Below are 26,799 nucleotides of genomic sequence, written 5' to 3' on the forward strand. Positions count from 1 at the left end.
ATTCAAAAACAGATAAAATCTTATAACATGACATTGATACACCGCCCTATTGCATGTCAGAACATGCCTACAAGCGTCGCAAATGTACAAGTGGTAAAAACTTTTGTCGTTGGAAATTGTTATACATACATACATATATTATGTTGCGTCAAATGTTTTAGTTGTTCCCACCATCTTATACAAATGTTGGTAGACTTATGCTTAATGTAACCAAAATTTAATGTTAAGATATAAAACAGACATTGTATTGAAAAATTTTAGTTTCATTACAATGTCTTGTAGTATTTACTACATAAATTTTAGTGATCATCAAACTTTGCTAAAATAGTTTAATATATAGAGAAAACAGATTCGTAGTAACAACCGAATTTGTTGCCAATCGAATGATTCTGCCTTGGTGACCGAATTTTACAGTTGTGGCTATAAAATTTTATAACTGGCAACAAATCATTCGATTGGCAACAAATTCTGTTGCCATTAAGAATCTGTTTTCTCTGTGTAGCGTTTATGTGATTTTTAGAAATATTTTGTTTTTTAAATTTTCCATTTCATAGCCTTATTCATGATCTATTTAATTGCCAATATAGTACCAAAAATGTCTCTACTTATTCCGAAGTTAACATAAAGCTTGATATGAAAATTTCTACACAGAGAAAACAGATTGGTGATAGCAACAGAGTTTGTTGCCAATCGAATGATTCTATCTTCGTGACCGAATTTTATTGCTGTAGCTACAACATTTTTGAAGGGGTAACACAAGTTTGGTTAATTCAAATGAGATTCTTCTTTATCAATTGACTTTCTGTTGATAGAACCAAAAAATTCTATGTGTGCAACCGAACAAATTCGGTTGCTATCACGAATCTGTTTTGTTTGTGTATGGTTTTCACACAGAAAACTAATCTTCTCTTGAACAATTTTTGATTGTTTTTTTACATTTCAAATCCTTAAAATTAGTCGGTCTTATTCACCTAAAACCACAGCAGATACATGTTTAAAAAACAACATTCACGCAGATTATATGTTTACTTACATCGGAAAAAAAGAAACCTAAAAGCTTGTATGTATATTAATCAAAAATAAACACAACATATTACAACCGCGTTGACAAGAATTGTAAAACGAAATAAAAAGGAAAAACATTGCAAAAAAGAAACAAACACATAACTACAAATTAGAGGAATACATACGAATTAGAAGTATGTATGTAAGGGACCCAGTTGTTGTGGGGAACTGTCCCGAACTACAAACTGAGTTTACCTAAAATTTAGGTTCCCCACTAGTTACACAATTAGTTACGAATATGGTTATTTTAATGTGGGTGTCTTAGAAGGGCGTCTTTTGCATCTGCAAAGATTACAAAGAGACTGTCTAATAGCTGGTCCAAAGTATTCCACGAATTGGATTCACATATCGGTTATATGAGTAACAATTTATCTCTATAAAGGATACATTGACTACTTGTACAACTGCAGGGCAGTAAATGATATACTCTCTCCTACTATCACAATACAAGTTCAATCTTCAAATGTATGTTTTTAAAAGCAACTGTAAAACACGCGCATTACGGTGGCCCTTTTTTTCACTTTTAGTATCTTATAAGCCCATTGTATTTAGTTTATAACCTATAAATGCGGGATTTTTTCAACTTTTTAGCTTTTACTTTGAAACATTTGTACAATATAAATTTATCCAAAATACTGGCCATCATTCTGGCAACTTATTGATTTCGAGCCAAAAGAATTGCTCATCTGAGCATGAGGCAAATATCGAATCAAGCCAATTTCGGATACTCTAATCCAAAGTGAAGCGTATGCCAGAGACAGCGTTCTGCATCGATCAAAACAAATAGTATTCGGACGGTGCATGGTTTGGACTATAACAGGTATTTCATAATGTATCCGAGTGTTGTCATGATGGAATATTAGGGTTTCAAAATAATTTTTTTCCACTAACAATAGTAATGTTTTTGCTAATAATGTTCGATTAAGAATAAATCGAAGCAACTAACTACTTATTAGGTTTTTATAATAAACAAATATCAGCTGATTTATGGGCAGTCGAAGTTGACATTTGCAAGTGCAGCACAAACAGTGTAATTCTGATATAAATTAAAACTTTTTTTATTACCAGTTTAGTGTTTATAAACCGGTTAACCGGTTAACCGAAAAACCGGGTTTTCTTCGAAATCTCGGTTTTTGGCGAACCGTTTAATTTAAAATGTTGATTTTCGGTTAACCGGTTTATCCGGTTTTTATCACTCGGTTAACCGGTTTTTAAAATTTGGGACTAAAATTAATAAATCTCACGTTTTTGTTCATTTTTAATATTTATTGTATACACATTATTGGTCTTATTTGAAACCTAAACTGCTGATTTACAATACAAACCTCTTTAGATTAATATTTTTAAGAATTACAATGATTCTAATTAGTAGAGGACGATGAGTTTACTTTAAAACTTTCTCAGAATAAATTTCACATAATGAAACTATTCAAAATTAAAATTAAATTCCGCATAATTCTATAAGTTTTGGCTAAATCTTACTAATGATTCATTAAAAACTTAGTGATGATTTTACCAAACGTTAAATTGAATTCGAAGTACATACCTTCTTGCAAAAAAATTGGACCTCATTAGCTTTTCAGAAATATTACAGGAGAGACAAAAAACGTTCTAAAATCCATAATTTGAAATATTTATGAAATCTGAAATGGAGTTTTTTTATAATGACAAATAATCGCAGCCAAGAGGAAGTGCGTTTGCATCTCATAGGTCGTTTTTTGGGACTTGTAACATTTCATATCAGAAAGTTGAGGCGATAATAAATTTCAAAATCATCAAATATTTAATCAAAAAAGTGATTTACATTTTTTGGTTGAAATTTAATGAATAAACCAATAATTTAAACAAGTATTATATATTTAGTAACATATTTATACTCAATTCAATTTGAGTGAGATAATAATTTTGAAATTTTTACAAAATAATTGGACTTAGCAATTTTGTATGTTTATAGATATTTAATATTAACCATTCCTGACTAGTAAATATTAAAAAGTTTTAAAGCTGTATATATTTTATTGGACATTTTATGTTTTCTACACATATATGACGGTTAACCGGTTTAACCGGTTTTTTCGATGTCGGTTAACCGAAAAACCGGTTTTTTAAAAAAGGCCAATTTTCGGTTAACCGACAAACCGGTTTTTTAAAAAGTCGGTTTTTTATAAACACTATACCAGTTATTAAACAAATAGAAGGAATGATTAAAAACAAGTAAAAGAGCAAAAACATTTTTCTTTTAAAATTTCAATAATTTATATTTTTGAGTGATTTTCGGAAGTGGGCCTTATATGGGGGCTATGACCAATTATGCACCGATCACCATGAAATTAGGTCGTGTGATTTATGTCTATATGAAAGTTTACTATGTTGAGTTTTGTGAGTATACCAACATTTTTAAGAGATTTATGCAAGTTAAAGTGATTTTCGGAAGCGGGTCTATATAGGAGCTATGACTAATTATGGACCGATCGTAACAAAATTTGGTGACATGAATTTTGTATATATAAAACTTATTTGGAGCACAATTTGTAGAGATACATTTATAAATTAAACATTTATGACCGATAAAGTCCAATTTCGGAAGGACATTTGTATGGGGACTAGGTGAAATAATGCACCGATTTCAGCCAGTTTCAATAGGCTTGGTCCTTGGGCCGAATTAAATAATATGTACCAAATTTGATCGAAATATCTTCAAAATTGCGACCTGTACTCTGCCCACAAGGTTTACATGGACAGCCAGCCAGCCAACCAGACGGACGGAAAGTGATTCTAAGTCGGTCGGTATACATTGAGGTGGGTGTAAGACTAATATTTTTGGGCGTTACAAACATCTGCACAAACGCAAAATACCCTCCCCACTATGTTGAGGGTATTATGCGTATTTTATAACTTTTTCCATAAATATAAACTTCGCATAAGCTTTTGATAATGTTGGCCGTGGACTGTCGTGTTTTTCATTGATGAAGTGTTAATAAAAGAATTCTGAATTTATTTTTTGTTATTTTTCATTTCGGTTTTTGATTTACTTAATTTTTAGTTTATTATGCCTTTCACTGGCAAGGGTATATATAAGTTTGTCATTCCGTTTGTAATTTCTACATTTTCCATTAGCGACCCCTCAAAGTATATACGAGTATATATTCAGAATTGTTATAGATAGCGATGTCGATATATCCTTGTCCGTCTGTATGTTAAAATCAACTTTCCGTAGCCCCCAAATAACTTACATACATGATTCATACATCAATATATCGGGAATTCTTCGGGCCAACCTCAATTTTTGTCCTATTTTTGACACATATCTGGATTACTAAGTCATTAATATAGACAATATGGATATCTAACGACTGATATTTCAAAGTCCATTACAACGATATATCTAAGGCCATAGTAAGTTGGACCTACAACGGCTCAAAATCGGGAAATTATTTTTTAACCCAAATTTTTTTTTTCATCGAAAATTTTTTTTCCAAAAAAAATGTTAAAATAAAAAATTTCGAAAAAAAAATTTGAAAATTATTTTGAAAAAAAAATTAATTTTGTTTACCTAAAAATATTTAAAAAAAATTATTTTAAAATATAATTTAGTGAATGGTATAGAAGACTCGGCACAGTCGAATATAGCTCTCTTACTTGTTTTTACTTTTTCGTTCTTATAACTTCTTTTGACACAGTGCTAGCAGGGCTCGATTCAATAGAGTACAAATATTTTCACCAGCAAACAAATTTCATGTTGTTTATATTTTTAATAATTTTTAACCTAAAGAAAAAAACAGTGCACTGCTGAGTTTTCTATTTAATTCAAATCTTGCCTAAAATTTGGAACACTTTTTTTGGGGTTACCTTAATATACAACACACATTCCTCCTTACTCACTTACACAACCACAACTACATATTAGATTAAGTAAATTTTTGTTTTCTTGGTCTATCATAAACACACACTGTACCACCCATGATAGCTGCCTCTAGTCATTTTGATTAATGATGCGTCTACATATAGCAATGAAAAAGACTGACAATTACCGGCAACATCTATTTATTAAGGGACTTCAATGTCTATGAATTGAATTTAAAGAAAATTATAAATACATATATGTATATGGGTAGTCTAATAAGTTTGTAAATTCACTTCACTTGTCCAATTGTTTATAATATATCAATGATTTTTAAACAAATCTGGTACCAAAAAATATAATCAAATAATTTTAATACCAGTGTTATAATATTCAAACCAAAATATATGTTTTAGTTTCGTGGCATGTCACAAAATGCATAAAAGGGGACATCGTCATGTTAAAGTCACAGGTCCCTTTTCTAGATACCGTTAGCAATAGATCCGGTCCCTATTTCAACTAGAAACTATTATCGTGATAAGCTTTGTGTAGGGTGATTAATCAATATACTGATTAATCGATTAATCAACATTTCTAATTAACCAAAACAACTATTAATCAATTAATTTGAATTTTGATATTTCAAATTTTAATATTTTTGTTCAGAAAAATTATAAAGAAAAAAAATAAAATAAACATATAACATAAACAAAAGTTGCAAATTATCAAGTATTCTTTGAATTAATTCTGTACACGAATAATCAAAATCTTCGATTAATCGAATAATTTATTAATCAGAAATTTGATTAAGCAGGATATTACATTAATTTCGCATCCCAAGTTGTGTGTTATTATTAGACCAAAGCCAACGTTTATTTAAGTTAAATATTTAAGATCATTGTTACAGTTTTAGCAACTCCTAAACATCTCACACATCCCACTCATATAAATATAAGTACAAACATATTTCCAAAAAAAAACGAAATCACATTTATAAATTTTAAAAACACAAATAAAATAAACAAGTGGATTATTGATTTTCAAAGTAGTATCATCTATTTTATTTTGCATAATAAAACTCACATAAAAAATCTTAATATTCCATTAAGCATAGAAACAAAAACAACTTAAATCCCTAAATTTGAAGATACGGTCTATTGAATTTTTGTATGTGTTTTATTTTAGAAAATAAAAATTCAATTTTATTTGATTTTAGAACTCAGTTCAATTCAATGTGACTACATATCTATAGGTATATGTATACAAGTAAATAATAGTAAGTAAAAATACTTGTATGTCAAATTTTCCATAAAACCATTAATTTGCTCAGTTCAGTGCCAAAATGGTTGTAATTGAAGCGATGATGTGTAACAGTGATAAAACAAGTCATTTTGGCTAAATAAATTTACCTAGTTATGTACAATACTATGTGGAAATTTAGAGTTTATTTTATAGCAAGTGACATTTGAACAAAGTTTTAATATGGTATTAAGCAGCTGCGAACAATTAGAGTCACTAATTTAATGGTTACATTTTTTATTTGTGTAAGTCTTAGATTAAGAGTTTTATTACAATTCAATATTAAAAATTTATTGAAAATTCTTTAAAGCAAATATTGTTGTGAAAAATCACAGATACAAGTCAAGTGTATATCGAATAAATAAAATTCCGAAAATATATGTTTTTCTCGACACACAGTCGAGCGGTTCCAAATAATTCCCGATGGCTTAATTTTTCTTGTACTGTACTAACAACAAATGTAACTTAGTCCGAAGTTGTATGCATTTGAATTTAAAAAAAATTAAAAAAGGCGATTTTCTAAGAAAATGTATAAGGAATTTATACTTTTTCAAAAGCTAACCTTACACCAAATATTTCAAATAAAGAAAAAAGTCCATCCAAAAAACGATATGAAAATATAGTAACCGATTTCATGTGGCTCAATATGATCTTAATTATTTTGTATAGGTTTCGGATAACCCCGAACCTGGTATAGATATTATAGCCGTCTTTCATGTCTAAAATACACAATTGCTTACTTATGTATTTTAGACATTAAAGACGGACAGATGGACGGACATAACTCAATCGACCTAGGATTTTTTTGTTTTTGATATTGAAAATCAGTAAAAATCGGTCCAGTAGAATCACAGTTATGACAAAACATGTGAGACAACCCGCTTGATATTGATATTTCTCACATGTTTATACCCTTCACCTTCGTGAGAAGGGTATATATGAGGGGCTTAGAGCACAAGGGGTTCAAGTAACTAATGTTTAATAATAAGAAAAAAGAGGTTAAAGTTAATTTACAATAACAAATTTTTGGATGCTTTCTGGAATATTACTTTTTAATTAATAGAGATCCTGAGGTATATTTGAATATAACACGATAAAAAAATACCATATTTTAAATACAGAAATACCCAAAAATTACCTTTGAAGTAAGAAAAGTCGCACTTATACCCCTTGTGCTTTAATTTTTTTTAAAAAATTTCTAATTTACCTAATAAGAAAACCAAATAGGTTTTATTAAATAACATTTTATTAAGAAAAGATTTTTGGTTCTTTGTTACATTTTTTTTGTCGTCATAATCAGATTCCATGACATCATCGGGCTCATCTTCACCTTGACTTCTGATTCTTTCCGGAATTTCTTCCATTCTATCGTGTTACCATTCATGGTAAATTGATGGTATATAGCAAAGAAGATCCTGTAGGTTCTTGAATTTCTCGAACTTTATTGGATTGACGCTGTTTTTTGGAGGAAGTTGTGGAAGTAACTGCGCGGCTCGGCCAACATTTCGAGCTTTCATGTTTTCTTTGGTGAAGTTTTCTTGATTCATAAGATCATTTTTGTATGAGAGGTTCCAAGGGTCATCCTTCTCAAAGTGTAACCATTACATTTTTACGGATGCCCGGCAGACTGTTTCTAAAAATTTTTAAAATTTAAAAAAAAAAATTTTGAATAACAATTCAAAAAAACATTTGTAACAAAAAATGAAAAAACTTTGGAAAAAAAATTTTGTTTATCTAAAAATATTTAAAATTTGTATTTTGAAGTATATAAGATTCGACACAGCCGATTATAGCTCTCTTACTTGTTTTTTTGCCATTGTCTTAAATTATGATATTCTTAGTCAATTGAGCTGTGTACGTCCGTCTCTGTAAAACACTCTCACGTCTAAACAGAAGGGTACCGTACGATTGAAACCGAGAGACCTTGAACGACGATTCTACTTGCGTCGAAAATTGGATCCATTACAATAACCCGAAGTGTAAGAGATCGTATGTGAAGTCCGGTCAACCAGCCCAATCGACATCAAAGCCAAATATCCATGGCGCTAAGGTAATACTCTGTATTTGGTGACAGCAAAAGGGTCATATTTACTATGAGATGCTGAAATCTAGTTAGACCATCTCAGGGAACATGTACCGAACTCAACTGATTCGTTTGAAGCGAGGATTTGCCGAAAAACGACCAGAATATGTGTCCAAACATGAAGCCGTAATATTCCATCATGACAATGCTCGGCCACATTATGCAATACCTGCTAAAAACTATTTAGAATGAAGTCGTTGGGAAGTTTTTCATTGTAGTCCAGACCGAACTCTCTATGGCATACTCTTCGCTTTGGAACAGAGTATTCGATATTGGTTTGATTCGTTCTTCGCCTCAAATAATGAGTAGTTCTTTTGACTTGGACTCCATAGGTTGCCAGAAAGATGGGAAAAGGTCATAGCTAATAATGACCAATACTTTAAATAAATATATATTGTACAAATATTTTATATGACGATCGGCCTATAATAGATCATAGTTTCCAAACAAACCTAATAACATACTAATATCAGGCACACATTTAAAAAAACTCTGTTACTTGTTAGCAATTGCAATATAACTATATTATTTTTTATTATTCGAATAACATTTTTACTCGAATAATTAACAACCTTAATTTTTGAGCCTCTTATCATAATTAATAAACTGATTAATTTTTAAATGTGAATTGCTTACAAGTAGTTTTAATTCATTTTCATTTTATGGTAAACTTAATGATACTTTAATAAAGTTTAATTAATTTCTGTTAAATTTCAACTTTAATTAAAATGTAGTGCTAAAATCCATTGTTGGCCATAAATAGTATGTATTACATTAATACATTTAATTATTATTTAATATGAGTTTTTTGTATGAATAAGTTTTGATTATTACACAAATATTGATACAATTCTTTGAATTTGATATTCCTTCAAATAATTTGCTCTATAACATTAAAAACCTGATGATTTTACAACTAATCCTATTAAATGTACACTTTACACTATAAATCTTAATTAGAAAAACAAACATTTATAAATACATAGATATTGTTAAACATGATATGAATATTTTTGCATTTAATGGTATTAAATTTAAATTAACAATTTGTAAACTAAAATAGATAATCATATTTATGTTATTATCCTAATTACAGGTGGACATATTAGATACATCAGGTGATATGCAATTTCCTGCCATGCGTCGTTTATCAATTGCCACAGCACATGCATTTATGCTCGTTTATGCCACAACATCCGGCGCCAGTTTTCAATGTGTTAAACAATGTTTCGAAGAAATACGAGAACAAAGAGCTGATTTTCAAGTAAGTCATATGTCATATATTGTAATTTAAAGACAGTAATAAGAAATAGTTTCGGAAACATAAATATTGCTATGGCAAACTTAAAGATATGTAAATTTTATTCATAATAAAACTTGGAATTCAATCAATTTTATATTGGAAGAATCCATCTGAAAGGGGTATGTAGGGATTTGATATCTCCATTTGCAACGATATTTACAAAGCGCCTCTTATCTTAAATTTTAAATAAAACAAAAGTTCTCTCTCCATTTGCAACGATATTTACAAAGCGCCTCTTATCTTAAAATTTAAATAAAACAAAAGCTCTGTTCAATAACTAAAATTTGTTACTAGTTAGTAACAATTGTTACTGGAAAAACGTTCATTATCTCATAAAACTGGCAAGTAGAGAAAAAATCAAGAGCGTATAAATTTTAGAGAGTGTTCTCTCGTTGCAAACTATTACAAGTTATATCTTGATTGAACTCGTAATAGTTAGCAGCTTATTATTTATTAACAATTTTTGTGGTGAAAAAATGTAAAAAAAAAAGAATTTTCAATAAAATTGAAGAAAATAGGAGTATTTATACATTTTAAAAGTAATGAAATAAGAAAATTGTGTGTATAAAACAATTGTTACTGGAAAAGCGTTCATTTACTTTTTACTATTTTTGAGAATTTAAGAGAGTAATTTTGTAAATTTTGATTTTATTTTCTCGTTGCAAGTATTTAGTGGGAAAGTAAATGAACAGACCTAAAGTGAGTTTGAGATATCATTGATTTTTTTATTCATTTGAAAGGCCTATCGATGACATTTTGTGCAAATGTCCGCCACGACTTCTCTTGGTGGCGCCCATCCGAAATGTCCAATTTTCCATGACTCTGCGCATAAATCAGGCTATATTTGGTCGATGACATGGGTTATTTTGGCTTTGAGGATCGCTGTTGTTTGTGGCTTATTCGTAGAGATCTGCGACTTAAGAAAACCCCACAAGAATAAGTCTATCAAGGTCAAATTGCATGAAGTCGGGCCCAGTTCACAGATCAGTTCATTTCCACATAAGATGACCATATGGGTGGCCCTTAATAAACAAAAGTTGGATTTTTGCAAATCTCATCCCCCAGTTTGGTGAACATTGGTAAAAAAATCATCCTGAAAAAATTGTAGGTAAAGCGGTTGGGGTTAAGACGTGCCGGAAGCCCTCTGAAGTTTTGAGATGCATTTACAAAGGGACAAAATGCAATTTTTGCAGTTTTTGTAAAAATGTTGCCATTAAAAAACTAACTTTGCAACTTAATTTAAAAGAATAGAAATGTGTACGTAATTGTCGTTCTAATGAGACATAAAAAACAGAAATTGGTTAAAAAATGTTAAAGTTATTAAAAATTTCCCAGGCCTTTAACGTTTCTCAGGCCACTAGATCAAGAAATGTAGGAACAAACTTAACATATTTTGAGAAATATTAAAATAAAAGCTAATTTTTACTTCAAATATATACATATTTACTTGTATATGAGTTTTTGGCTTCGTAGGTTACCATTAACCTATTCGCAGGTATGCCCAACAAAATTTATTGTTTTTAGCGGCAGTTTCAAAACTCCATTTTCAAATTTTTAAAAATTTTGTTAAAAAAATTTCAAAATTTTTTGATCATCTCTTCTGGGTTTTATTGAGAATATAATAGGAAATAAAAATATGTAAAAATTATGAAAATACCTCCAATAGTTTTTCCGTATCTGCGATTTAAATTTAGCAATTTTCGAGAAAAACAATTTATTTGTGCATATTATGGCGAATGAGCTCAATCTCTTACTGTTATGAATTTTAAGTAGAACCTATTCATAATATTATAGCCCTGATAATTCTAAATGTAGTCTAAAAGTTTTACTAAAATCGGAAAACGCTAAACCTTCAATCGTAAAGGTCAAAAGTCAAATTTTTCAATATTTGGAATTTCTAATAGAAAGATAGCGTAATGTTATATATTTTTAGGCCGATTTGGATGAAACTCAAGAAAAATATAACATGAAGTCTAGTACTTATAATAACAGCTTAAAAATGGAAGTTAAGCCTTAATGGTACTTGGTGTTAAAATGACACCAAACTTTTAAAATCATAAAAAGCCTTATCAATTTCAATAGTGCTGATCAGAATTTGATTTTTAAAGGCAGCAAACTTAAAAATATTATAGTGTGTATTAGAAAGTAAGGACTGAGATCGAAACATTCTTAACATACATACATATATGTTAATAAAAATTAAACCACTAAACTTACAGTTTTAATTCTTTTTTTTATTTAATTGTAATTACAATTGCTCAAAAAAAAAAAATATTTTTATAGTTCTAATCAATAGTGATGAATTTGTGAACCTTTTCCGGAAACCTTTCCACTAAGGCTTTGTAGAGCTTTCTGTCAATTTGTTCGAACAGATAGTCTCCGTTTAAAATCTACCATACTTTTGGACACCTTTTTTGTGCTCTTCAATTCTGTTTTAACAAGAGCCAAATATCTCTCCACTTGCCTAGCTCCAGGCAGTTTGGAGAATTCTCCTCTCTTGGTACCATAGCTTACCATAGCGACAGGATGAAAAACCAGGCCAAAAATAAGTGGACACTTAAAAAGTCTTATGAATGGAAGCATCGTCTTTTGTAAACATTCCTTGATGTAAATTTCGGTATTTATAGAGCCCGTTGTAACAAATGTTTGACTTCTTTTACCGAAACTGTGTATTGCTTGCCATGCCGCGAAAAATTTTCCAGGACATACGTTTCGTCATCCATTATGAAGCAGGTATATTTTTTTAATATAATATTTGACTTCCATTTTTAGCAGAGTTCCTGTTAGGAACTTTTAGAGCCTTGTATGTTTTTAAACTTGCATTGGGTTTAACTTCTCGTACCAAATAGTCCGAGTACTAAGCTAACCGGACTGCTTTCCTACCGGATGAGTAGGGAGCTCTTTTGAAAATGCTTTATATTTATTGGCTTTAGAAACATCATGTGGACTATTCCATCTACATGAAACAGGTTTTCTATCAACGGAAAAGTTCTCCCGATACTGTTTAATAATATTGGAATCAGTTTGATGGCAGACCTTTGATTGTTTGCCCGACTTTTTGCAGGACCAAGTTGGGGTTTGTTGGAAATATTTAATAATTTTCGTACGTACTTATTTGTAGTTACTCATTTTAATCAGATTAACAACAAATGAACATTAAACATAATAACCGACATACTTTTCAAAAGTAACTTGATCAACAAAAAAAATCAAATAGTACTTGGATTAAAAGTTTTAAGAAAAAACGAATGTTAAGGTTTTTTCGATTTCACTCCTTATTTTACTCCAAATACTGGCAAAATTTAAATAATTGAATTACGTCAACACATATGTATGTAATCGAATACATTTTAGAGAATTTTTTACCTCTATTGAAACACTTGGCCATTATTTTTACCTGTAGAGCCATGTTCAAAAATCACTTTAGCTGAATAAGAATACACATTCTACAAATGTAAATCAATCATGCCGCACTAATAAATGTAATTTTTCATGAATTTATTTACACAAACTACTATAAAATGAAATCTATTATACGATTTTAATAAATATGTTGTGGTTGTTCAAACAAATGTTCATCCCATAAAATAGTAAACAAAAAACAAAAGCAAATACCGAAATCCTGTTTTTAACAACAATCTATGATGATTTTTTTTGTGTCACTTAATAACTGCTATAATATTTACAAAATATACATACATATCGTCAAATAAACTGCAAATGGTCATAAACATACACAAATTCTCAATCAACTTTTTGATATGCCCAAAACTACCTGTAGAGCTATTATTAATGATAATCAAAACTGTAATTTTTTATTCAAATAAAAAATCGTTAGAGGCATCATTAGTGTTTATAAAAAAAAATAACTGTTTAAAAAGCCGTTTTGTCGGTTAAACGAAAATTGGCCTTTTTAGAAAACAATTTATTCATTTTAGTCCCAAATCTTAAAAACCGGTTAACCGAGTGATATAATGCGGATTGAACCGGTTAACTGAAAATCCACATTTTAAATTAACAGGTTCTCAAAAAAACGAAATTTCTAACAAAACCCGGGTTTTAGTTAACCGGTACACTAGGTATCATATACAATTTAATTCTCATTTTAGTATTTTTAAGATATTTATGTCCCTTAAAGGGATTTACGAAAGAGGGCCTTATATGGAAGATTATCAGTCAGGTAGCTATTCTTACAAGTTGTTTATATGAAACTGATGTAATAGTGTCTCTGGCATATTTAAGACTTTACTGAGCGAAAAAACAGATTAGAGATTAATGCACCGATTCTAACCAATTCATAAATTTAAACGTTAAATGAGTATCATTATATATGCCTGGATATTTTGTATTTTGTGTATTTTGATCCAAAACTTTTAACCAATTCAACAAACATTATTATTTTTCGCTATCGTAATTTCTCCATCGACAAAAAATATATGCTAAATTTCACCACTTAATAGCAAACCTTTCTGACCATCTGAAAATATTTGAGCAAAAACTCATCCCCCTAGGTTCTTGTGTCTTTCAACAGACAGACAGACGGACGGAAGGACATATCTAAATCGTCTTAGAATCTTATAAATATCCAGTTTTTAAAGGGTCTTCCAACAAAACTGAACTTTGACAGTTGATAGCGGCCATATTGTTGAAGCTACATCTATCGAATTGGCTATAATTTATTCAGTTTCAGTACGGATATAGCGTTCAACAACACGTTCGAATTATCTAATTTCATTTCATTAACAAATCATCTTCAGCGATAAGCCCCATTTCTGGATGATGGGTACGTCAACAAACAAAATTGTCAAATTTGGGACGATAATTGGGATATAGAAAGAAAAGAGAAAAATATATCAGCAACTTCTAAATCCTTAGTCCGATTTGAATGAAATATGACGTGCGCAAAGAAAAAGTGTTGTCGAGTTAAATTATGAATTTTCACCCCATCAGGGGTGTGGCCAAGGGTCCACAAAGTAGGACACCTCGGGAATATTCAATTTTTAAAACGATCCAATTTTTAATTTTCAACATTTTTACTCACCCTACTCAAGTTTTTTGATAACACGGATCCAAATAAAAATTTATCTGCGAGTTGTTAAGTTTTCCCTAATTAAATTGTCACGTAAAAACATAAGGTAGCTATGTTATATATCAATGGATAGGGGATTTTGTTTATTTTTCAAAAATATATAAAACATTTCACAATTAAAAAATTAATGGAATACTTTTTTGAAAAATATGACAAAAACAAAATATTTCAAATTGAAATTAAATTTTTATGTATTTATTAATGAAAGTTGGCAGTTATATAATAGATTTATCTATTAGAAATGGAAAAATAGAAACAAATTTTGAAATTTGTAATCCCGCAATCCCCAAAAAAATTTTGGAAAATCTCAAAAATGGAAGTGTTTAGTTTTTTGGCTATAATATCCACACCAGGGGTGAAGGTACCGGAAACCTTTACAAAATAATTAAGAACATATTTGGCCATCTAAAATGGATTATTTTATTTTAATATCGCCTATGCGATTTAAGAATTTTTTCCCTAAATTTTAATTTTCCATACAAAATTGGTGTTTTTTGGATGGACCTGGTCCCCTCGGTATTAACAATTTTTAAATTAGTTTTCATTTGAAATATTTAATGTAATGTTAGCTTCCCAAAAAGTATAAATTTCTAATATATCTTCTTAGATGACTTAAAAAGAAAAAAAAAATACTTTTTTCCCAAAAAATTAGCGAAAAATCAGCTATTTAATTTTTTTTTAAAATCAAATGCATATAACTTTGTACTTAGTCATTGTTTTTAAATTCGTTTTTGAATTGACACATATATTTGTTGTTAGTCCGATAAAGAATGAAATAAAGAAAATCGGGAAATATTTGGATCCGATGTTATCAAAAAACTGGAATAGGTTTAGTAAAAATGTTGAAAATTCAATTTTCAAATGCGAATATCTCCTAAGTTGTAAGAGATAATTAATAATTAATAGCTAATAGGTTTTTTGTAGTGCTCGACAAGGAGATTCTATATATTAGAACACAGAAGCAGATATATGATCGTTTTAAAAATTGAACTAGGTGTCCTAATTTGGGGACCCCTGGCCGCACCCGTGGTAGCCCATGCAGTTAAAATTCAAAGCTTAAGCTCGAAAACACTTTCATTCAAATGGTAAGTGTATAGAAGTTAAAAATTTATTTCCCTTTGGTTTTTCCTCTACCACTGTGGATGTTGATATGGCGGCTTCATCGGTCCATATTACTTTCACAAGGTCATAGGTCAGGCCATCAACGGCGATCGCTATAGTTCGATGTTCATGCACACATTAGACATTCCGCATCAGAGATTTCAGGACCTCCGAGATCGTGATATTTGTGCCACTTTCTTGTGCGACTTACGAAAACAAACGTATGTCGCAGGTCTAAGCCAACATAACCCATGCCATCGGTCAAATTCAGCCTGATTTGTGTGCCAGAGTCATGAAATATTGGACATGTCTGATTTTTAAAGCTCTCTGTTATCTGTTAAATTACAAAAATTTTATTGCCAAAAAATGTTGTTTAGATTTCTTTTCTAAATTTATAAGTGAAAATTTTATGAAATTTTTTTGGGTGAAAAAAAATTCAAGTTTAAAATTATGTCTATGGCGTTATATATGTCGCACAGTGGGGGATCTGAAAAAAAAAGTGGAAATAAATCTGTAACTTCTGAACGAATAGCCCGAATAGCTATAGAGGAGGTGTCGATAAGTTTAAGTTTTGAATTTGAGCTTAAACAACCAAGGGGGGGTCGAGCCACAATGCCCCAAAGTGAAGCACCTCGGGTATATCAAAAATTAAAAATGATGCCAAATTTTTGTTTGCGATCCGATTTGAAAGATTTTTCAAATATTATCTCTTATAGTTTACGAGTTATTCGCATTTGAAAAGTAAAATTTTATTTTTTTTGCCTACCTTGGTCTGCCATTTTGCTAATAACGGATCCAATTCTTTCCCGATTTTCTTGAAGTATCTTTTTTTGAATTTACAACAAATTTATTAATAATCTTAAGAAAGAATTGTTAAAAAAGAAAAGATATACATATTATATATCAGCGTGTAGGAAATTATGTCCTCTTTTCAAAAATGTACAAAATTTTTAAGAATTAAAAAAATTATTGTAGACTTTTTTCAAAAATATGCGAATAAAAAATTATAGCTGATTTTTTTGGAATATTTAAAATTTTAAAATGCAATAAAAGTTTTGTTTATGAATCGTTTTTAATGAAATTACACTTATATATAAACGTTCGATGCAAATCCAAAAGTGAAAAAAATATTTGTGAATTGTTAATGACAATCCCACAATTCCCAAAAAACTTTCCAAAAATCCCAAAATTGGGATTTTTTTGATTTTTGGATCTATTGAAGGTACCAAGCTCGGGGCTATGAAATCCCTTTGCATGATATTGAAGAACAGATTGGGACATACAAAACTGGTCTTAATTTTTTGAAAGCAGCTATGCGATTTTAGAATATGTTGTCTAAAGTTGAAATTTACATAAAAAATAGGTCTACTTCGGAAGGCTCTGGACCACGCAATAATACGAATTTTGATATTATTTTGCTTTTATAATATTTCCCGAAATGTTATCTTTCAGAAAAATATAAAGACATTATTTATTTTTTTCTCATTTTCTGTATAATTTAAAATTAATGTAGGTACTTTTTTCGAAAAAAAAAATGGCGAAAAACTTTTATTTTTTTAAGTTTGAATGCACATAACTTTTGACTCAGTAGATATTTTTTATTAATTTTATAAATTTGTTGTTAATTCAAAAAAAGATACTTCAAGAAAATCGGGAAATAATTGGATCCGTTATTAGCAAAATGGCAGACCAAGGTATTCAAATGCGAATAACTCGTAAACTATAAGAGATAATATATGGCTAAAGCAATGTTTTTTGTAGATCTCGTCTAGTACATTCCATATATATAAAAATCTTTCAAATCGGATCGCAAACAAAAATTTGGCATCATTTTTAATTTTGATATACCCGAGGTGCCCCACTTTGGGGCATTGTGGCTCGGCCCCCCTTAGTTGTTTAAGCCCAAATTCAAAACTTAAACTTATCGACACCTCCTCTATAGCCATGTGAAATTTTATTAAAATCGGGCTATTCGTTTAGAAGTTACAGATTTATTTCCACTTTTTTTTCAGATCCCCCACTGTGCGTCGTTGCAAAGGTATTTGATATATTTATTATTAAATATCCATATTGTCTATATTAGTGAATTAGTAATCAAGATATAGATAAAAAATAGGTAAAAAATCGAGATTGTCCTGGTTGTTTCCTTATATCTCAACCATTTTTAGACCGATTTTCTCAATTTTGAATAGTAACCGGGTCTATAGCGGATATTTTGATGTATGTATGTAAATTTTTTGGGAGAACTTTGATTTCAACATACAAACGGACATAGCTATATCGACCCCGCTATCTATAACGATCCTGAATATATATACTTTGTGCGGATGCAAATGTAAAATGTAGAAATTACAAACTCATGGTGAAGGTTATAATCACTATTCACCCAAAACTGTTGGATACATATGGCCGGCCATTGTACATATTTTGTAAATGTGATATTTTAGCATTTAACATTTGCTGAAAAAATACGTACAATTTATTTTGTTTTTATTGTCGCAGTAGTTTTTCATTTAATTTTTTTTTCTGTTCTCTTTTCTCTTTCAGGACATACCCATGGTAATCGCTGGCAATAAATCGGACCTGGCCAAAACACACAGAGAGGTCAAATTGGAAGAGGTAACAGATTGGGTTTATTGTGAATTGCCTCGTTTAAGGTGAGTGTGCATGTGTGTGTGTATCTGTATTTTTAAATTTAAATATTTACTTTTTATTGTTGTTTTTATCGTGAATCACAAAATAGAGGAAAAACGGAAAATGTGTTTTTGTTAGTGGTCTTTTGCTGTTTTGGTTTATTTGTCATGCTGTAGCCAACTGACACTTAATTAGTTTGAAATTTACAATGGTTTATTTCAATAATGAATACAGCAAATATTAAAAATAAAAATTCTCTGTGATATAAATAATAGAGTTAAAATGATGGCATACAGTTAAATATTATTATTTAACACATTTAACATTATTATTTAACACATAATTGAGATGTATGATTGATGTTTGCGTGATGATTAATTATCTTATTAAGCTGCTATTATTTGTATATGTTATTGAAAATATATATTTTTAAATTTTCAGTTTTTATTGAAAAATAAAATTAAAATCATATCATTATTGCAATTATTTAAAAAAAACTTAATTAGAAATAATACAAATTCAAGCTTACAGATGCAAATTTAATTTTTTCATTCTGAATTTGTAACTAATGATTGATGTATGCATTTGTACAGAATTGAGCACTCAGCGGTTTAATATAACAAAGAAAAATGTAAAATAAATTTCAATTTAAAATTAAATTTTACATTTGGGTGGTAAGATGAAGTCCATGCATCAAGCAATGCTCTCTTTATAGAGCAATTAGTTTTAATTTTAGCTATAAGATTTTAACACTTATTGTTAGGCCTAATGATATAGGCAGATTCAATAAATAAATAAAATTAAAAAAAAAATAATGGTATAGTGATTTTCTCATTTCATTTGTAAACCATCGAATTATTGGTCGTAGCCCCACACCCAAATTGTATATACTCAAGGTGCTTATACAATTTAAAGACAATCAAGATATGTCTGCCTGTCTATGAAAGACACGATAGGTCCTTGAGGGAAGCATCTAGGGGGATAGTATTCTCTGTTGATCAGAAATGATTGAAAATTGCAAAATCAGTTCAACCTCAAACAAATTTAGAAACAAAATGTTTGTCCGACTTTTAAAATCCATTAAAATACGTAGAAACTTGACAATGAGCTAATTTTTGTGTCTTAAAATTAACATAATAGGTTGAATCGACAAAAAGGTTTGTATCAAAATAACTTATGCGGAAAAAATTTTCACACAAATAATTTACAAGGCTCATTTCGAATCACGTTATGTTTTGTCCAGTAAAAAATATAAAGTTCACTATCAACGAACTTGATATCCCGTAACTTCCAGTAATAATTTGTACAAATTATCAGGTTTTTTTTTTGCTTCGAAAATGTCAAATTTTGTGTCAATAAAGCGTTATCTGCTGGAAGTTTTGCTTTACTTCTTTAATTAGAAAAAAGTGCCGCTGATACACACTGATTGCTCACCGAAGCTAATGGTGAATATGTTTCATCGGTTTCAAGGTGCGAGAGATGGTTTGTGCGGCTCAGAAGTGGTTATTTTGACATGAAAGTCAAAGATCGCTCAGGCCAAGCAAAAACATTTTGAAGACCAAGAATTGGAGGCATTACTCCATGAAGATTGTAGTCAAACTCAACAAGAGCTTGCAAACTTATTGGATGATACTCAAGCAGCAATTTCAAAACGTTTTAAGCAGGGAAATTGGGTACCATACGAATTGAAGCTGAGACCTAGAAAAACTATTTTGTATGTATGGAAATTCTGCTTGAAATCTTTTTTGCACCGAGTTATCGCTAGTATACTAGCGATAAAAATGGATATATTACGACAACCTGAAGCGTAAGAGTTCGTATTTGAAGTCCGGCCAACCAGACGAATCGATACCAAAGCCAAATATCCATGTCGCTAAGCTAATTCTCTGTATTTGGTGGAAGCTGATCAGACCATCTCAGGGAACCTGTACCGAACACAACTGATTTATTTGAAGAGAGTATTGGCCGAAAAACGCCCACAACCTGTGGCACGAATGTTCGGATACTTTTGATTGCAAATAAAAGCCGTTTAGTAGTTTAAAAATTGTAACAACTCTTTATTTATTCAAAATGTACAACAACCACAGAATTAAATAGCCACTCAATGTTTTTTATACACGTTTATAAATTCTCAGAAATACAGACACAATTTATAATGTACACGAATTTACTTGAAAAAAACACAACACACTTTAAGGCACTCAGTAGATGTTTATTCGAAAAGCGTCTCTGATAAACTCACTAACGACTGCAACCTCTGCCACTATTTATAACACTGCCATCTGCACTCTAGATTGCTCTTTAACTGTCAAAGTTCGAATATTCTAGATCATACGCCATCTGTGGTGTACTTTCTACAATGTTCTTTAACTGAATATTCGAATTCAAACAGCGTTGCCAACTTATGATCAATGGTCAACTGAAAGCTTTTATTTAATAATGCCCACAGATATGTTACAGTTTGCTATTACAGCACTGTTATTTGAAAGCATTATGCTACTTTTAAATCAGCCCTTAAAATCGTTATATTTGAATTCAAGTACAATTTCGTAACAATATCAATAAACAACTTTCTAGAACATATGAACTTCCTACGAATGATTATTAACACTGTTTAGGTAGGTCAATTTAAGTTAGTAAGAAAAAACTATTAGAATTAAGTGTTTTGGGCAATGAAGTATTAAATTATTATAAACTAAAGCATACTTTTAGGCAGCTTTATAAAAATTAATTTCTAAATTTATTTCGATTTTTTAAAAGGTTTTTGCGATTTTGATCTTGAAGATGAAGTTTTTTTGATTTTATATGTTCACAGTTTTTGTTCTTTATAGCAAGGGCTACAACTTTGCCTCAGAAAGTAAATCAAAATTCCAAACTGTTTGCAAGATATGAGCCTGAGTTTTCTCAGACACCGAGGCCCCAAATCATTGGGCGCAAATACAAAAAAAGTGCATGAATTTGGGATACACTTTTTTTGGTCTTTTATTACGTAGTGGTGTCCGTATATGGTTATTTTTGTTCGTGTAGCACTGTGTTATACAACTGTAACACGTTTTTTTTGGTGTTTTTTAACACCCTTTAAATTCCAAGATGAAGTGTAAAAATGTCCCAACATTTTGATATTAAGCCAAATTTACGGATTTTATTTTTTTATATGTAATAAAGTTCTTATTTCTTACTAATAACCAAGAAAAATAAAAATATCACACTCTTTAAATAACTGCAATAAATGAAATTTTGTAATGATAAGTTAAATACCTTTCTTGATTTAAGTGAATCCGTACTTACCCTACTTTCCACACCACTTTATAAATATTTCAATACGAAATACTTAATTATTCTATGAGTGTACCCCCCCTATTTATACATATTTCCCATTAAATGACTGCAATAAATAATATAGAATTGTGAAAAAATAATTTGCATAATTCCATTAAATTTCATTGCAGTTTATATTCCAATTAGCATTTTATAAATACAAAATCAGTTTAAAATATTAAATTACAATTTGGAATTTTTAACACCATATTATTATTTTATTTTTTTATTTTTTTTGTATACATTCCATTTTGTTCATAAATATTGCATACTTAATTTAAACAAAAATTTCAGCGAAATTTAATTCTCTCTAATATGGTTAAAAATGTTTGTATTTGTCACTTTTAGTTAGTAGTGGCATGTTGTATTCTAATCGTATGTAAATTATTACTGGACATTCATATGTACTAATATGATATTTCAGTAATTTTCAAATTCTCAATATAATGCCACAAAATACTGTGTCACTTTTTATTTAAATGCACGCAAATTGCATGAATGCCAAATAGATTAAATCTCTAAAATATAAAGTAGAGGAAATTGGTAAAATGGAATAATATTTATACCCACCCACCATCAAAAAAGATGGGAGGTATATTGATTTTGTCATTCCGTTTGTAACACATCAAAAAATATTTGTCACAAACCCACATTAGTATATATTTTGGCTCCTCATAAGACTCTAAGACGATCTAGCTATGTCCGTTCGACTGTCCGGGCCCATACGAAAGTAGCTAAAACTTTTATCAAACACTCTACATTGATAAGATTTGTTTGGTATTGAAAATTTAAAGTAATCCTTAAACAACAGTTAATCTATTTGCATATAAGACTCACATTTAAATTGCCTATTTGTCAACTATAAATATATGTATATAAATAAAAATCCCATAAACATAAAATACATTTATTTCTGTTTAATTTACAGTCATTTATATTTTAATTTCTGAACATTAAATGTTGTTCGGAGACTCGTGACCAAAAGCAATAAAAAATATTATTTTTTTTTTTCTAGGTTATTGTTGCAAATATGTGCATGAAAGGATAAAGTAGCAAACCACATTATGCTATAAAGTTTTTAGTTTTTTGTATTCTTTGAATTTTTCTATATTTTTTTGTAATGAGACAAAGAGGCACCACCAGCACCAGCCAGTGATATTCGCATTTATGTGCAAGCAAACTTTCACAATTCTTTTTAAATGCAGTCAGAAGAACTTTATATTTTGTGCTGGTATTTATGCTGAAATTGTTAATGACTTTTTAGATTTAAAGATTTAAATAAAGTGTATTCCATAAATTAAGAAAAGTGGGGATATATTTAAATTACTCAAGTATTTTGTTTTATGTCTGAGTGTGGACTATCAAATCTTCGATTTCAATAATATTTGTTATAGCAAAATTTTAAGTTTAGTTTGGGTTTTTAAAAAGTTTTGAAATGGCCAAACACCCAGCGAAAAAATGAACAAATCCGTGTACAATTTGACACCATTCGGTGTCAATAGTGTATCAACCCCGTATGTGTACAAATTGTAAACGAACGGTGTCAATTTGACAACGAAAAAATGATTGAATTTGGTGGTCTTCTCTGCCTGGATCTTCACTGACTTCACTGCCTGGATCTTCATCTGCATCAACTCAAATTCGCAATCAAACACAATTACACTTTCTTTTATATTTTGGTTATTAAACCATTTATTTGCATCACTATTACCCTTTATTATTTATTACAATATTTTAAATTTTTTAATGTAAATAAAATTAAAACACACTTATAAAAAGCAACTCACGTTGAAATGCGTCGCGAATAATTTAACAACATTGTGTTGTCGATTCGTACCCGTTTGTTTACAAATTGTAAACGTACGGTGTCGAAAAAAAGTGACACCGTAGTATAGTGTCAAAATGACACCAACCGTTGATTTTGCAACGTCGTTTTTCCCTCAGTGAAGTAAGTCGGACCTACAATTGATGAAAATCGGGAAAAATATTTTTACCCAGAATTTTTTTTCATCAAAAAATATTTTTTGTTTAAAATATTCTTTTTTAGTTAAAACAAGTAAGAGAGCTATATTCGGCTGTGCCGAATCTTATATACCCTTCAACAAATTATACTTCAAAATAAAAATTTTAAATATTTTTATTTAAAACGTTTTTTTTAAATGTTTTAAATTTTTTTTTAATATTTAGCGAAAAAAAACTGTTGGTGAAAAAAAATTCTGGTAAAAAATTTTCCGATTTTGTCCCATTGTAGGTCCAACTTACTATGGTTTTATATACGCCGTTGCAAAGGTCTTTGAAATATCTCTCATTAGATATGGATATTGTCTATATTAATGACTTAGTAATCCAGATATAGGTAAAAAATCGAGGTTGTCCTGGTTATTTCCTTATATCTCAGCCATTTGTGGACCGATTTTCTCGATATTAAATAGCAACAGAGCCGGAAGATATTTATGTATGAATCGTGTGTGTAAGTTAGTTGGGGGCTTCGGAAACTTGATTTCAACAGTCAGACGGACAGACAGACATTCAGACGGACATGGCTTAATCTACTCCGCTATCTATAAGGATCCAAAATATATATACTTTATAGGGTTGGAAAATTATATCGTGGAAATTACAAACGGAATTACAAACTTATATATACCCTTCTCACGACAGTGAAGGTTATAAAAATAAGTTTAAAATTTTTTTTACCAAACATTTTTCTTGCTAATAAAATGAAAAAAAAAATGTTTTAATTTTGTTTACCCAAAAATATTTAGCATTTTTTAAGGTATAATTCAAAAATTCCTGCTAAACTAGGAAATTTTAAATTTTTGATATATTTTCTCCTTTTCAGTTCTCATTTTTCTTAACAAGAGAAAATTCTTGGAGAATAACTAACAACACTTCCTGCTTTTCACTTCTCATTTTTTTAGGTATGAGATAATTTTAGGAAAACACAAAGAACAACATTTTTCTGCCTCCTTTTGACTTCTGATTTTTCTTAATAAGAGAATTTTTTTGGAGAACTACTCAATTGTTTTACTTAACAAATCATTAGGGGCGGTCAGATTTTGAATATGAAAACTATTACTACGTTTATACGCACGGCTTATTCGCAAATAAAAATATTGCAATTAGAAAAAATGCCGCATAAATAGTGAATTAATTTTTTATTTGCGAATAGCTAACTCACGAAAACAATTCCTGATTAACGACACTATTTGCAAATAAGATTTTAAGCACTGCCATATGTTTTAACGCTTTTAGTTTATTAAGACGATTTTTAAATATTTCATTGCGTTTTTGAATTACTTGGATTGCAAGACGGACAAGAATTTTTGATTCTATAATTCTTACATTTAAAAAAATAAAAAATGTATCATATTTTATTCAATAAAAGAGCTACACAAAAATTAAATTTTACCATCCGGCATCTCATGATAGAAAAACAAGAATTTTCCGTAACCAATGTGACATATTAACAGTGAGTTAGTTAATTGCAAATAATTTTTATTTGCGAATAGGCTACGTATAAACGTAGTATATATTAATCAATTTTGACCACACTATTAAAAATATGTTATAATATGAAATAGTTTAAAATACACATATTTTGTTGGTGTCAGGGCACTTATTTTTTTTTATCACGTAAACATATTTTTTAATAAATCTCAACTCAGTGTTGGATGGGAGTTTAAAAATTTCAAAATACAAATTCGAAAATGTCGAATTTTGTACCAAAGAATCGTCATATGCGGAAAGTTTAGTTATGCTGAAGCACACCGATTGCTCACTATCGGTTTCAATATGCGAGAGATGTTTTGTGAGGTCAGAAAAGGTGATTTTGACATGGAAGACAAAGATCGCACAGGCCAGACAAAAAAATGTGTAGACCATGAATTGGAAGCATTACTCCACGAAGATTGTTGTAAAACTACTTAAGCAGCAATTTCAAAACGTTTGCGAGCAGCAGGATTCATCCACAATAAGTACTGAAGCCGAGAGACCTTTTGCATGTCCAAAATGCTGATTGATCGCTATAAAAGAAAATAATTTTTGCACTGAATCATTACTTGCGATGAAAGATGGATACATTACGATAACCCGAAGCAAAAGATATCGTATGTGAAGCCCGGACAACCATAAGAATCGACACCAAATCCAAATATTCATGTCATATTTGGTGGGAGCATAAGAGTCCTATCTATTATGAGCTGGTAAAATCTGGCCAGACCATCATAGGAAACCTAAACGATACTGATTACTTGAAGTTAATATTGGCCAGTAAACGTCCAGTAATATTCCATTATGACAACGCTCGGCCACATATTGCAATACCTGTTAAAAACTATTTAGAATTAAGTGATTGGGAAGTTTTGCCTCACCCTCGTTATAGTCCAGACCGTGCCCAGTGCGACTCCTATTTGTTTCGATCGATGCAGAGCGCTCTCTCTCTAGGATACGCTTTACTTCAGAACAGAGTATCTGAAATAGGCTTGATTCGTTCTTGGCCTCAAAAGCTAAGCAGTTTTTTTGGCGCGAAATCCATATGTTACCAGAAAGATGGGAAAAGGTCATAGCTAACAATGATCAATACTTTGAATAAAATTATATTGTACAAATGTTTCAAAATAAAGGCTAAAATAATTCCACATTTTTAAGTTATACACCCAGCAGTAGTTTTAAAAAATTTTTAATCGTTCGATTTCGAATTAACAAAAACTAACATCATCTTAAATAACACAGATAATTTATAAATCATTTCCTAAACTAAATCACCATTCTGATAAACGAAAAATTTAACATGATAAATCACAGAATTGCATACAAAACTTGTTACCCTCGAACTCATGCTAAGAGTGCAAAGAAATGCTTACTTACAATGGATTAAACCAAAGTCAATAAACACAATATTTTTTCATTGCAAATAATCCATATCCACACATCCATACTATGGGTATACGTACTATCCCAGTAAACATTATTTGCTGGTGTAATAGAATCTAAGAATTTTTTGAACTACATAGTTCTAAAAATTTAGTTATCACCAAAAATCCAAATGTAATTCTGACACTTGA

The 26,799-nt window shown here is 30.0% G+C and overlaps 1 protein-coding gene across 1 annotated transcript in view; it reads left to right on the forward strand.

The window, feature by feature from the left end:
- LOC135962320 (GTP-binding protein Di-Ras2) overlaps window positions 1-26,799 on the forward strand; it is a 149,517-nt gene that overhangs the window by 22,067 nt on the left and 100,651 nt on the right. The window contains exons 2-3 of the mRNA XM_065514180.1: window positions 9,385-9,552; window positions 18,329-18,438. Coding sequence (XP_065370252.1) covers window positions 9,385-9,552; window positions 18,329-18,438 — 278 coding nt within the window. The remainder of the gene's footprint in view (window positions 1-9,384; window positions 9,553-18,328; window positions 18,439-26,799) is intronic.

The sequence above is a fragment of the Calliphora vicina genome, chromosome 5, assembly GCF_958450345.1.
Source record: "Calliphora vicina chromosome 5, idCalVici1.1, whole genome shotgun sequence".
NCBI lineage: Eukaryota > Metazoa > Arthropoda > Insecta > Diptera > Calliphoridae > Calliphora > Calliphora vicina.